This window comes from Mustela nigripes, chromosome 1 (assembly GCF_022355385.1).
Source record: "Mustela nigripes isolate SB6536 chromosome 1, MUSNIG.SB6536, whole genome shotgun sequence".
Lineage (NCBI taxonomy): Eukaryota > Metazoa > Chordata > Mammalia > Carnivora > Mustelidae > Mustela > Mustela nigripes.
This window is the reverse complement of record NC_081557.1, coordinates 208,613,720-208,626,805: the sequence shown is the minus strand read 5'-3', so window position 1 is coordinate 208,626,805 and position 13,086 is coordinate 208,613,720. Positions and strand designations below refer to the sequence as shown.

Genomic DNA, 13,086 nt, shown 5'->3' with positions numbered 1-13,086 from the left:
TGGGGGTTAGGGGTTCAACATGTGAATTTGGGAGGCTCATAAGTCAGTCCATAGCAACAGGGAAACTTTTAAGACAGATTGACTCGTCAGATTCAAAATCTGATTGACAGAGGGATTAATTTGTTCACTCCATCAATATGCACTGAGCACCGGCTATTGTCCACACGCTGACATGGGCCCTGGGCCATAGGGATGAGCAAAACCAGATATCACCCTGCTGCCTCATGGGGCAGCCAGTCTTTCATCAAGCAGCCACACACATAACTCTGCCGTTATCATTGACATGAAGGGAAGGAGGGTGGAACCAGGAGAGATGATGATTCAGGCACCTGACCTGGGGCAGGGCCAGCTCCTGGAGGAGAGAGACAGGAGCTAAGCAGGTGGAAAATCACAGGAAAAGGGACCAGCAAGTCAGCAGAAACATGGTGGGAGGTGGGAGTGATGAGGCCCAAGTGGAGGAAGCACAGAGGAGAGGAGTCCTCACCCAACTCCCCAGGACAAGCTGAGGAAGTAAGCTTTCATCCCAAGAGCCATGGGAAGCGAGTGAGAAGTTCTAAGCTGGGGGCTGGCATGATCTAGATATGTTTTTGCAAGACTCCTCGGGCTGCCTTACAGAGAGCAGACGGGGAAGAGGCCACATGGATGGGGGATACGGGTGAAGAAGGTGAGAGGCAATGATTGCTTCGTGAGGCAGGGTTCGACAAACACCTACCCACCGCCTGATCTATCTTTCTGTAAATAAAATTCTACTGGTATGTAGCCATGCACATCCATTTATAGATCATCGTCTGTGGTTGCCTTCCCACAAGGTCAGAGCCTGGTGGGCCCGTATGGCCCTAGCCGACCGCTGGGCTGGACTTCCGGAGTGGGCGCGCGAGGGGAGGCAATACTGGGGAGCTGTCTGAGGAAGGAAGCCTGCTGGGACTTAGTGCGTGGGTCCCACATGAGAGCTGAGGGGACAGGAGGTGTCACAGATGACTTTCAGGCTTCAGCCGGCAGGGTCCAGCCCCAGACACCCCCATTTAACATATGTAAATATGATCTTAAAATAACGTTGAGCAAGTATGACATTTTGCTTTCATGATGACACTTTTTTTTTAATAGGCCTAGTTTTCAAAAAAGAAAACAAAAGACTGCCATCTCCTTGTGGGTGTCAGGGTTGGAAGCTGACGTAGTCATGGCTCACGGGAGAACATCTACAGATGCTAAGCCCAGCACCACTGGCCGTTAGAGCGCACAATACACGCACAGTGTGTCATCCAGGAATACTGATAGAAGAATGGGGAGCTATGAAAACCAGTGCAGAGATGGTTTCACAGCCAGTTTGGGGGTTGTCTACTTGATGTTCTTTGTCTCTCTTTTCCACAGAAAAGTCTAGACACCTACTGTTTCCTGGTCTTCGCCGCAATCTGCCTCGCAGGAGCTGTCTATTTCTATTTTGTCCTGCCTGAGACAAAAAACAGAACCCATGCGGAAATCAGCCAGGCATTTGCCAAAAGGAACAAGACACACCCACCAGACAACACTGACCCGGGTACACCTGAACCAAGGTGACCAGAAGGCCTGAGCCAGACCCCACCTCCACTCGGGACAATTATGCCAAAAACGGGGTTGTCTAAATGGATGATCTTGCCATTCCAGGAGATCAAAGATTTCCCTACATGGTTACTAGTATTAAGTATTTAAGAATAAACCTTTGCTAATCTAACGTCACAACCATTTGGGTTTTATTCGTAGCTGAATCTCCAAACTCTTCTGGAAGGTGGAAGGATTGTCAGCTTATGTTTCAGTAGATCCACTCTTCTGTTTGGCTCGATGGCCTGTCTCCTTCATGACTTAGCCCATGGTTTCAAAATGAAATTAGGGAAATAGCACTTGACAACTTTCTCACAGGAAAACAATCTAGTCTGACAAGGAGACACAAGAACAGGAAACCACAGACTGAGGTGCTGGTTCCAGCTCTGCTGTAAGAAGACTCAAGCTGCCCTCAGCCTGGGTCCTGAGACCTCAAGGGACCCTGGGCTTTGGTCCTAGATGAACATTTTTGGAATTCAGTGGAAAGACTCTTTGTACCTTCTAATAAATACCCATTACCAACCTGTGGCTCAGCCTTGTGGACCTCAGGCTCAAGAAGCTGATACCAACCCACCATCCTCCAGGTTCTGCCCCTCGCAGGCTGTGTTTTACAGGGCTAAAGACTTCCATGCCTGAAACTGTCTTCACCTCAGAGCATTAGATGTGTCTCAGAAGGCATAAAGAGGATCAGGATGTGGGAGAAGTAACTTTCCAGTGGCTGGGGCAGGGACTGCAAAGGGAGTTCTGTTTAACTGAAAAATAAACAATATTAAGAACGACTCAGGGGACGCCTGGGTGGCTCAGTGGGTTAAAGCCTCTGCCTTCAGCTCGGGTCATGATCTCAGGGTCTTGGGATCGAGCCCCACATCAGGCTCTCTGCTCAGTGGGGAATCTGCTTCCTCCTCTCTCTCTGCCTGCCTCTCTGCCTACTTGTCATCTCTGTCTGTCAAATAAATAAATAAAATCTTTAAAAAAAAAAAAAAAAAAAAGAACGACTCAGAAGCTGAGTCTAGTCTTGGTGGAAAGACAGGGCAGAAGACCCATGTCATAGCTCAACCAGTAAAGCTGAGGGCAGATTCTCCCTTCCTCGGCCTCTTTGTTTTCTATTCTAGCCCTTGACAGATTGGCGGAGGTCCACCCATATCAGGGAGAGTGATCTGCTTTCCTCAGTCCACCAACTCAAACGCCGATCTTGTCTGGAAGTACCCTCACAGACATGCCCAAAATAATGCTTAACCAAGTATCTGAGCACCCTGTGACCCAGTCAAGCTGACACAGCAAATTAACCATCACAGAAGGTGAGTTTGCCATTACAAAGAGCGCTCAAGCAAATATGGGGTGATGGCTTGTCTTGACTGTGGTTAAGGAAATCTGATCATCACTTGTGGAAGGAGTTGCTAGGAGTAGATGTGCTTGAGGACTCTTGCAGCCTTTCTGTGCTTGGGCTGTTTGGGTTTGAACAACATCTAGCCTGCCGTGGTAATGCGTACCTGTGTGGTTTGGGTGATTCCCTGTGCTTGCCTCATGGAAGTGCATGTGATTAGCATGTGTGTGTTTGAATTTTTCTCACAGTAGGTGTGGGCCAGAGAAAAATGTCTCTGGTCATAGCAACACCCTTGAAAACCCTTCAACCCCAGTCCCTCAGGCTTTTCTGACCATTCTTGACAAGGACAGCCTTAGCTAAAATCTGAATTCTGAGTTTCCTTTCCCATTGAATATTCTTTCATCACTGGGCTTCTCCTTGGGTTGACTGCCAAGTTCGTGCACTATAATCCCCAGCTTTGGTTTAGCAGAAATTTGGACAATGTGTCTCAATATGGAGAGAAAGTGATAGGTGGGTGCAAAAAGTGCCGGAAACCTAAAAGCCAACTAAAGCACAAAAAGAGATCTTATCTGTGGAGTGTTGTCTTTCTTGTGTAGACTTGAGGATTTAGCTTCTAAATAGTAGGTACCTAGCATGGGCTAGGCCCTAGGTAGGCTCTGAGGAAACATCAAGGAATAGGAAAATACCCTGCCCTTCCTCGCGTTGGCTCCTGCTTGCCGCAGAAGACTGAAAATCAAAGAAGCAGCAACAGTGAAGTGTCCCATCAGGACCCAGAGGACAGGGGACACAGAGATGTAGGAACGGTACACAGGGCCACCTCACTGGGGATCAGTGAAAGGTGAGAATCAGAACAGACCAATTCCCAGAGCCACATAGTCAGTGCCCACAGAAAGAGTCTCAAGAGAAACCCTCCCTGTCTGGCCAGAGTGACAGAGGGGATGACCCTCTGGGGAGAGAATGTGGGACCGGGAGGTAGGGGAGAGTCATTGAAGACTAAAAAGTCCCTCCCTGTTTTTGGCACTGAGGCCCATTCCAGTCATGAAGCTGAACTCCTGGGGAGGTGGCTATATGCTTGCATGTATCCACCTGCTCTGGGCCTTATCAGCTGGTGCTTATCTTTAAAAGATGAAGAACTACCCCCAGAAGAGCAGAAACCATGACTGACTCCAGCTAACATAGTATCCAGCACGTAGCAGATGCACAATAATCATTGGTTGAATGAATGGGTAGTGTGGTAGACAGAAAAATGTCCCCCAGAGATGTCTAAGACCTAATCCCCAGGACCTATGAATGTCACCTTATGGGACAACAGAGACATTGCTGTTGTGATCGAGTTAAGGGTCTTGAGATGGGGAGATTAACATGGATGGTCCAGCCAGCCCAGTGTAATCCCAGCGGTCTTCATAAGAGGGCGGCAGGAAGGTCATCATCAGAGAAGGACTTGTGGGGAAGAAAGGAAGGGAGGGAGAGAGGAGGTAGAGGGGGAGAGAGAAAGAGATATTGGAAGATGCTACACTGGCAGCTTTCAAGATGGAGGAAAAGGGGTTGCAAGCCAAGGAGCACAGGTAGCATTCTGGGAATTGGAGGGAAACGATCTCTCCCCTAGAGACTCCAAAACGGATGCAGCCCTGCCCACATCCTGAATTTATTGTTTCTGACCGTTAAAACTAGAAGATAATAAATTCATGTGGCTTTAGGGCACCAAGGTTGTGGTAACTTTTCCGGCAGCAGTAGGCGACTGATACAGGTCGCCCAGGGCAGTGTCCCCACAAAGAGGGGTGAATGAGCAAGGCACAGGGCACAGGTTCACCAAGATGTGGAAAGAAGGTAGTAGAAATTCTTTATATTTTCATTTTTCACTTTGAAGTTAATATCACTGGACTCACTGTAGACTCAAATTCTGTCCCCACAACACAGGCCAGCCATTACTTGGATTTCACATCCCGCTTCTCCTCATCAACATCTTGAAGACTTTCCCTCTGCCTCCTTCCCTCAGGACCTCAAGAGGGCTAACTTCTCATCTCACACATGTAGCACACAAAGAATTGTCTTTACTGGAGGAAGGAGCAGATAAAGGTGTGCACGGGCCACCATCTTGGATTCTGCCATTGATGCCACATCCCAAGGTTACAGAGGGATAAGGACCCTGGGGCCATACAGCGTGGACAGAACAGCCCAGCAATGGCCTCTGCTTCAGAGTCAAAACTTCCATATCTTTCAAGTCACTTTTATTTTGAATTGCTCTTACTCGTGACAAAGCCTAAACTCAGCTCATACAAGTTGTAACAGGAAAGAGCCTGAGGCCAGTGAGAACATAGGAAGCAGACCACATCTTTAGACACTCAGCGAGCTGTCCCTGAGGTGTGTGGCACTGCTTAGAGCCCAAATCCGCAAACAAGAATAGAATTAATATTCTCTGGGATGAAGTCTAGTTCATTCACCCACGGACATTTGTTGAGCACCTAGTGTATACCTATCCTAGGTACTAAGGATACAAACATGGATGAAACCAATCTCTTCCTTCAAAAGGCTGAGAATCTGTGAGGAAACCAAACCACCGATCAGCTGCACGAGTCTAGTGGGCCTACTATGTAGAATGTGTTTCTCCTTCTCACTTGGATGATTTCTATTCATCCTGAAAGACAACACTGAGGCTCCCCACTATAGGAGTGCTGACAACATTGGCTCCATCGTTGGTCCGCCATCTTGCTCATATCCGCACAATGACCTTCCTTGGGGATACATGTTCCAGGCCCCCTGGAGGTTAACATATGCCCTGACAGGAATGTGAGGAGGCTTGTTCTGTCCCATCTTCCCTAAGGTGGCATACAGATGGCCCCACTTTAGGTAACTCCCCTGTGACCTCACCACCATGCCCTCCCCCTAGAACAGCTGTGGGTTATGGTCTGGACTTGATGGAGAATAGCAGCTGTATGGTGCCTGGATCACTTGTCCACCGGGTCTTCCCCACCTGGAAGTCCCCCTGAAGAAAACTCTGTCAACAGTTTGGAGCAGCTTGCTTCATCTTTCAGTCTCAATGTTCCTTCTCAGTCCAGAGGCTGTTTTCTTGTTCATCCTTCAGCTTCTAACACCTGCCCCTAAAGCTCTATTTCTGCTTCCCCAATCTTGGCTGGATTCTTTTCTTTGGCTTCTCACAGAAGCCTGTGCTCACCTCTGTTCAGGGATCTAGAACAGCATCTCTCTCATCTCTCTCATGGTGACCTTTGTTCACTTGGATAGCTCCCCTCCTAGGCTCCCCAAGAGCTCCTACAAGAAAATGACTGATTCCTCTCAGGACCTCGTGTTCCCTGCAAGTGCTCATTATGCACTCACTGAACAAATTAATGTCCTGACGAAGCCATGAGGAGGATGGGACGGGACCCCTGTGGAGGAACTGGCTGTGGGCCATTAGGCCAGATACCTCTGAGTGGTAGTGTGGGAGCGTCATCTTGGTGGTGGTATTCGGCTTCTGCCCGGCTGAGGAAAGGCAGGGAGAATTTGAGACAAAAGGGCCAATGACATGGGAATGGCAGCCAAACACAGTAGCTCTATGTACAAGCGTTGGAAACCACACTGGTCGGTGGTTTGAGTCTAGATTGTGAAAACTGACGTGGGAGTCGCCTACATATGCCTGGAACCAAACCCGCCCCACACCTTCCGTCTTGGCTGAGCACAGGTCAAGACAGACAACACCCTAATCTGATACTACTACTTACTGGAATAGATGAGGGGACTCTAGGGGTTCAGATCATTATAATCAGGCTTCCCTTCCACTGAACATTCCTTTGCCGGCTGTGAACCCTGAAGGAGGGAGGTCTCATTGAACGACAGGGGCTTGGTGGCTGCTCAGTTTCAGACATTTGCTGTAATTTACACTAAGATGTAGATATAATCATCCTTATCAGAATCAGGTCCCTTGGCAAAATCTGTATGTTAAGGCAAGTAAATTTCCTCTCATTAAATCACAGCATTTGAGGACTGTGGTTTGTCTCAGACAAGAACAAGAGCTGGAAGTAATAAAGGCCAAGGCAAAAAGGAGTTGGGTTCACAGCAGGACATGTGGGTGATGAAGGCAGAGGCAGACTTTCAGAGCGTGCAGGGAGCACGAACCTCCAGCAGCACCAGGACTGTGCCTCTTGAATTTAGAGCATGCCCTTCCTGGCCGCTCACCGCCTCACCATGTGGCAAATCGAGGATGCTGCATTCTGTGTGAGCTCCAAGAGCAGAGAAGAGCATCTAAAGGAAGGTATTATTGATGATGAAGCAGATACCTCTGAAATGGCCTTATAGTTTGTCCCACGAGTGAAACTAAAAACGAGCGGTTTCGTGCTAGACGTATGGTAGGTGTTTCACCCATGAGCCCCCCTCGTTTTTCACAAGAGGGTGAGGGGAGTTGTGAACATGTTCATCATGTCCATTTCTTTTACTACTTGGAATCTAATGCAATGCTAATTGAAGAGCCTGGACTGGACCCTGGGGACACTGGATGTGTCCTACCACCTGCCGAGTGTCCACCCGTTGCCACTGTTCCTTGCACATGGTAAGTGCTGACTAGAGAGCAGCCGAATGAATTAATTGTCAATACGATAATTTGTTGAAATCAGGAAATTTTGACGGATATGGAAACTACATTTAAAGACACTAGAAATCACCAGGCCAGCAAAACGTGGCTGCCACCAAATAGCACTGAACACACCCAGCAAATGAATGTCGGCGAGTCCCCTTCCACTTGTGGGTGACGGAATCGTGACAGCTATTGGCTTCAGACTTAGAGATGGAATATTTTCATTAGCTAAACTAGAAGTCTAGGAAGGCAACCAGCTTCAGTCTTGCCTGGATTCAGGGGCTCAAGTGATATCACTCATGACTCCTGTTCTGTCCCTGTCCTCTCTTGGTTCTGCTGCTGTCTGCTTGGCTCTCTCTGCTTGAAAGTGCCAATCTGTTGGCCTCTAGTAGCCCCCAGCCTTGCACATTCTCAGCCTGGCCACCCAGTGTGGGGAAGAAGTCTCTCTCCAAATGCATTATGTATCTATTGCCAAAATTCCCCAAAACTTAGTGGCTTAAAAGAACAGCCCTTACACTGCTCACAATTCTGTGGGCCAACAAATTGGGCATGGCTCAGCTGGGCAGTTCTTTGGATGCATGTGGAGTCCTCTGGGTTCAGTGAGGCATTTGTGGTCCGTTGGAGGCCGGTTGGACTCAGAGGGCCTCATGCACATGTCAGAGGCCTCAGCTGGAATGGCTAGAACATCTGGGACATCCAAGCCTCTCTCTACATGGTCTCCCTCTGCATATGTGTTTCCATCTCACAAAGTGTTCTAAGAGCATGAGAACAGACTCTCCAAGTCTTCTGGAGGTTGAGGCTTAGAATTCACCCATCTCCTCAACTGATTAAGTCATGGAACCAGCCCATGACCAAGTCATGGGAACAACTCAAGGGGAATGGATTCTACCCCTTGATGTGAAGCACGTGAAATCACAAATAGGATGGAGCTGTTGTGGTGGTGGCCAGCTTTGCAAACAATCTACCACCCTCAATGTCCACATATCCACCTCACACAAATTCTGGTTTCCCTACTCAGGTCATCATGGTGACCAGGGAGAATGAGTTGTTCATATGCTCAACCCAGAATAGGTGGGCAGCAGGTAGTATAATCTGATCAGCAGTTTTTCCAGAACCACCTAGAATCAGAGGGGGGATCCCCCAAACCAGAAGAGGATGGAAAAGTGTGTTCAAAAGACAGAACAGGAGCTAGCAAGCTCCAAGTCAGGCTCTGTCCAACATAAGGGGATGATGATCGGTCACAAAAACCTAAACATAAAGATGGAAGCATCAAGGGCATTGGCAGTTTGGCCGTCTCAAGGATAAAGATGCCCTGACCCATAGACTCAGCCTGTCCAATCGCCCCTTTATTTTGGAAATGAATGCACAACTCTCAATGCCAGCTGCCAAAAATAACAAATATTCTCGTCAGTTAAGTCCCATGCCTTTTTTTCTCCTTCCATGACACCCTGGTGGCTTTCTCTTGAGATGATTTCCAACAAGCTGCTCAAAACCAATTGGAACCCTGATTTTCCTTAATTTTATATTTTGCAGCAAAAATTGGCATATTATCATGACTGGTTTATAGATCTCTCTTGTGAGAACAGTAGATACGTGGCACCCGCACTCCAGCTAATTCTCAGGTGCCAAAAACTTGCCTCTTTAAGGCTAAAAGCCAGACTGTGATGAGTCTGCAAAGCCCTTATCCCTTGAGGCCTCTTGCTGAGGCTTTCTTGGAAGCACTTGAACTCTGCTGAGAGGCCGGGCACTGTCCCAACTTGATGTCAGAAGAAACTAAGGTTTCGAGAAGCAACTTGCTCAAGGTCATGAAAACTTGGACCATAACCCATAAAGTGTCTCCTCCTCACTCATTAATTATAATCCGTTTACCCCCAGGACTTTTGCCACGGTCCCACTCTGCGCCCAAACGTGTTCCATGGGCTGCCGATCAGATGGGGAAGAAGGAAATCTCCAGCTATCATGGAGTTGACATTCAAGTAAAGGAGATGGTGAACAAGAAGCAAACAAATAGGTTACAGACACAAAGCAAATGGTAATGAATACAGTGCAAAGGATTAGAACACAGTGTCTGGGTTGTGACTTTAGATCAGGTGGCCACAGAATGACAATGTGAGAATAGTGTCCTGCCATTACCCATGGAGCTCAAATGCCCACCTGCCAAATCAGTAACTCTGTTAGCTGGACAGAATGGCCTCTAGAGCATCATCGTGCACAACACATCCTGTGGATAAAGGACTCGCTAGGCTAGGTTAGCGCTGTATAGGTAGGAATCAGTTAAAACCATTAACGTTAGCAGCAGTATCTATAATTTACTGAGCTGTGCTGGGTGCTTAAAATGAATGATCTCTCGTGCTCATGATGACCTCGCCAGTGCAGGTGTTAGTCTCAGCATTTAACCATTGGGGGAACTGGTGGCAGTGTTCATTGAGATTGAGAAGTTGATCCCAAGGGAGGTGGTGAGGGCAGGTGGTAATGAGTTTGCAGGCCAGGAGAAAGCACTGTTTGGAATTTGCTGTGCTGCCCCCTTACTCTCTCCAGATTGCCCCCCCCCAACATCCCCCTCCCTCTTCTTCCCTAAGAGCTCTGCTCCCCTCCCAATATTTTGGAGACCTGAGCCCCACCTTCCTCTGTCACCTCCTCCCAGAAGTCAGCAGGGTTTCTGTTTGCATGGGAAAGGCATCTGGCTTCCCAAAGTCAACTGGTTCCCTCCAACTTTCAATAACCAGGTGCTCCCCAACCTCTGAGCCTGGTGAATCATCGACCAGGATCACAGGGCCTGGGGAGGTACTGGGGCAGGAGGATAAAAAGCCTGAGGACTTCCCTCCCACCCGCCCCACCCCCACCAGGAAACTTTAAAGCAGAAATGATATGCCCATTGATATCATTTGTATTCTGAATTCTGGGACCTGCCCAGGATATCCTAGTGGATGAACAATGGAGTTTGTATTTGAGCATGAACACTCTTCAGTCCTAAACTAATCCTCATTTTACTGTGCCGCACATGTCAAAAATATAAAGGGATTTTCTCAACGAGGGAAATTAGAATCAATACAAGCCCCCTCTTCTGCTGGTATCAAGAGCCTCCCAAGAAGGGCCACTTGGCCCAAACCCAAATGTTGTCTACCTCCAGGGCTGCATGGAATCACCAGTGTCTGATGATGTAGGAAACAAAGGCAGAAGAAAAATTATTAAATGTCCTTACTACCTAAATCCCACTGAGGAGTCCTTGAAACAGGCAGAGTGACCTTCCTCTAGGAGCTCAGCTACCTCGATGTTAGTACTCTGCCAAGGGCAAAAGGCAATCTTAGCCCAACCCCCAGGATCCTGTAAGTCTACTTCAACATTTAAAAATTCCTTGAAAGCTTCCTTTGTCTCTACCCCTCCAAGGTACATGTCGACTATCATCCTCCAAGCATCACAACTCCGGTTGTATTAGACTGTACTAAATGACCTTTTCCTGACAGCAGCTAGCTCCTTCAAAAGCTCCCTGGAAACCTTGCTTCCAAATTCCTTAGAGACTTATGCTATCCCTAACCCCCTCCCAACTTGAAAGGACATAACACACCATTCCTCATTACCCAGTGTGCCTCTTTCTGCCCACGGGTCCTGCATCCTGTGACTGTGCTCTAAGAAAACCACCTATTTGCATCAAAGATGTCTCAAGAATTCTTTCCTAGCCATCAGCTTCAACCCCTAACATCTTTCATACATCTCCTGGGACAAGAAGGAACTAATGCCTGCCGGGCTGGTCCAAACCAGGGTCATCATGCTGTCCTTGCCTTTGTGTCCATGGTGCCCCCCCCAGGGTTGTGCAAGGCAGCCCTGACCCTAACCAAATCTGACCGAGGCGAGAGATTCCTAACCCAAAAGTCACCACTCCTCTAGGACTCACACTGCTGCTTCCCTTGGAAGTGTGTTGCAAAGGGGGAGAGAACAGGCCTTTCTCAAAGACTGGATTTTTGAGCCTGCATCCCATGTGTGGACGATTCTTATTGTTGGTATGAGACACTGATGGAAGAATTCCAAAGATTCTCTTTTAGATGTGCAACCACACTTACAATCTCGGGTGGTAAGAGGGTGTACAAGAAAGTGCCTTTTAAACCACACAGGACCCTAGAATGTAGGGAATTGCTCACGGGTTGGTAAGAGCTAGGCCAAAGAATAATTGTTCTGGCAGAAATTTGACCAGTAAGCTCTGTCTCTGCCTCTCTCCATCTTTCTATTAACTCAAAACACTATAATCAGGGGCACTCAGCATGTGGCCAGCCCTGGGGATAAGAGATGCTCTGACACACCCTCACCACTGAAGAGAGCCAAGGCAGTGAGAAAGGCAGCTGGTGCACAATTTCAGCACCAAGGGGTGAGTACTGGCATGAAGGAAAGCAAGGATGTTATGGAATTAACCTGAACAGACTGAGAGAGTCAGAGAAGGCTTCCTGGAGGAGGTAGGCTCTCACTAGAGTGAACCACAGATGAAGGAAAGAGCCTGCTACTTAGAGCCCAACCACAGGAGACAATGGCACATGAGAGCCTGTGTGTGGTCGGTGTGGTGGAGTGTTAGGGTGGGGGGGTGCTGCTTTAGAAGGACAGGAAGATGTAGTAAGAAAAAGCAGGCAGGGCTGAGCATTCCATTATGAGGAAGGCAAGCAGTTAGCAAATGTGCTTTGTGGAATCCTAGACCCCAGGTGCCTGGGAAAGAGCGGCTCCTTGGTCATACAGTTTGGGAAATCCTCCTCGTCTTCGAATTTCTTGGAGGGTCACTGAGTACATTAGTGCATTAACAGCTCTGAGAGGTTCTGCAATGAGAGCCTGGGTTTTTTTTGTTTTTAAGATTTTATTTATTTATTTGTGAGAGAGAGCATGAGAGGGGAGAAAGTCAGAGGGAGAAGCAGACTTCCCGCAGAGCTGGGAGCCCAATGTGGGACTCGATCCTGGGACTCCGGGATCATGACCTGAGCCAAAGGCAATGGCATAACCAACTGAGCCACCCAGGTGCCCAAGTGAGACAAATGTATTTGGGTACCCTTCCCATGCACATTTGTCCAGGAGAAATTGGATTCCTATAGGGGGCCAACCGAACACTCTGAAAAGTCTGCCAGAGCCTCTGGGGAGACTCTGAATGCCTTCTGAAGTACAGGAAGGACCTGGTTGGATTGGTGTACCTCATTAGCCCGCTTCTAGACTTTCTCCCAATGTCACAATTACTGTGACATGTCACCCCTTATTGTCCTTACCTTCTTTATCCTTCTGGTGTCCCTCCTTTCTCACCTACTGCAGGCATTTCCCAAGCTCGGTTCAGGTGTCATATCCTCCAGAACGCTCCCCAGACCCACCCTCCCCGACCTTCCCCTGATCCCTGAGTAGATGGCCACACTCAGTCCCCAGGGTGACCTGTGGCAGGACCACATGACCACAGCGACCACACAGGTTCCTTCCTTTCTAGGATCCTACTCAGCTTCTGTCACTGACTCTGACTTCTCCTGCTCTTTTTATTTTTTTAATTTTTTCAATTTATTTATTTTCAGAAAAACAGTATTCATTATTTTTTCAACACACCCAGTGCTCCAATGCAATTCGTGCCCTCTATAATACCCACCACCTGGTACCCCAACCTCCCTCCCCC

At 48.2% G+C, this 13,086-nt stretch overlaps 1 protein-coding gene across 8 annotated transcripts in view; it reads left to right on the top strand.

The window, feature by feature from the left end:
* Positions 1 to 2,799, top strand: part of SLC2A9 (solute carrier family 2 member 9) — a 233,475-nt gene extending 230,676 nt beyond the window's left edge. For 5 of the 8 annotated variants that reach the window (XM_059380884.1, XM_059380851.1, XM_059380858.1 and 2 more), the window contains one exon: positions 1,369 to 2,797. In XM_059380884.1, coding sequence (XP_059236867.1) covers positions 1,369 to 1,554 — 186 coding nt within the window. In that variant the 3' untranslated portion in view covers positions 1,555 to 2,797. Of the gene's footprint in view, positions 1 to 1,368 lie in introns of all 8 variants that reach the window. The other 3 variants (XM_059380875.1, XM_059380894.1, XM_059380901.1) reach the window with 3 other exon arrangements.
* Positions 2,800 to 13,086: the final 10,287 nt, after the last annotated feature.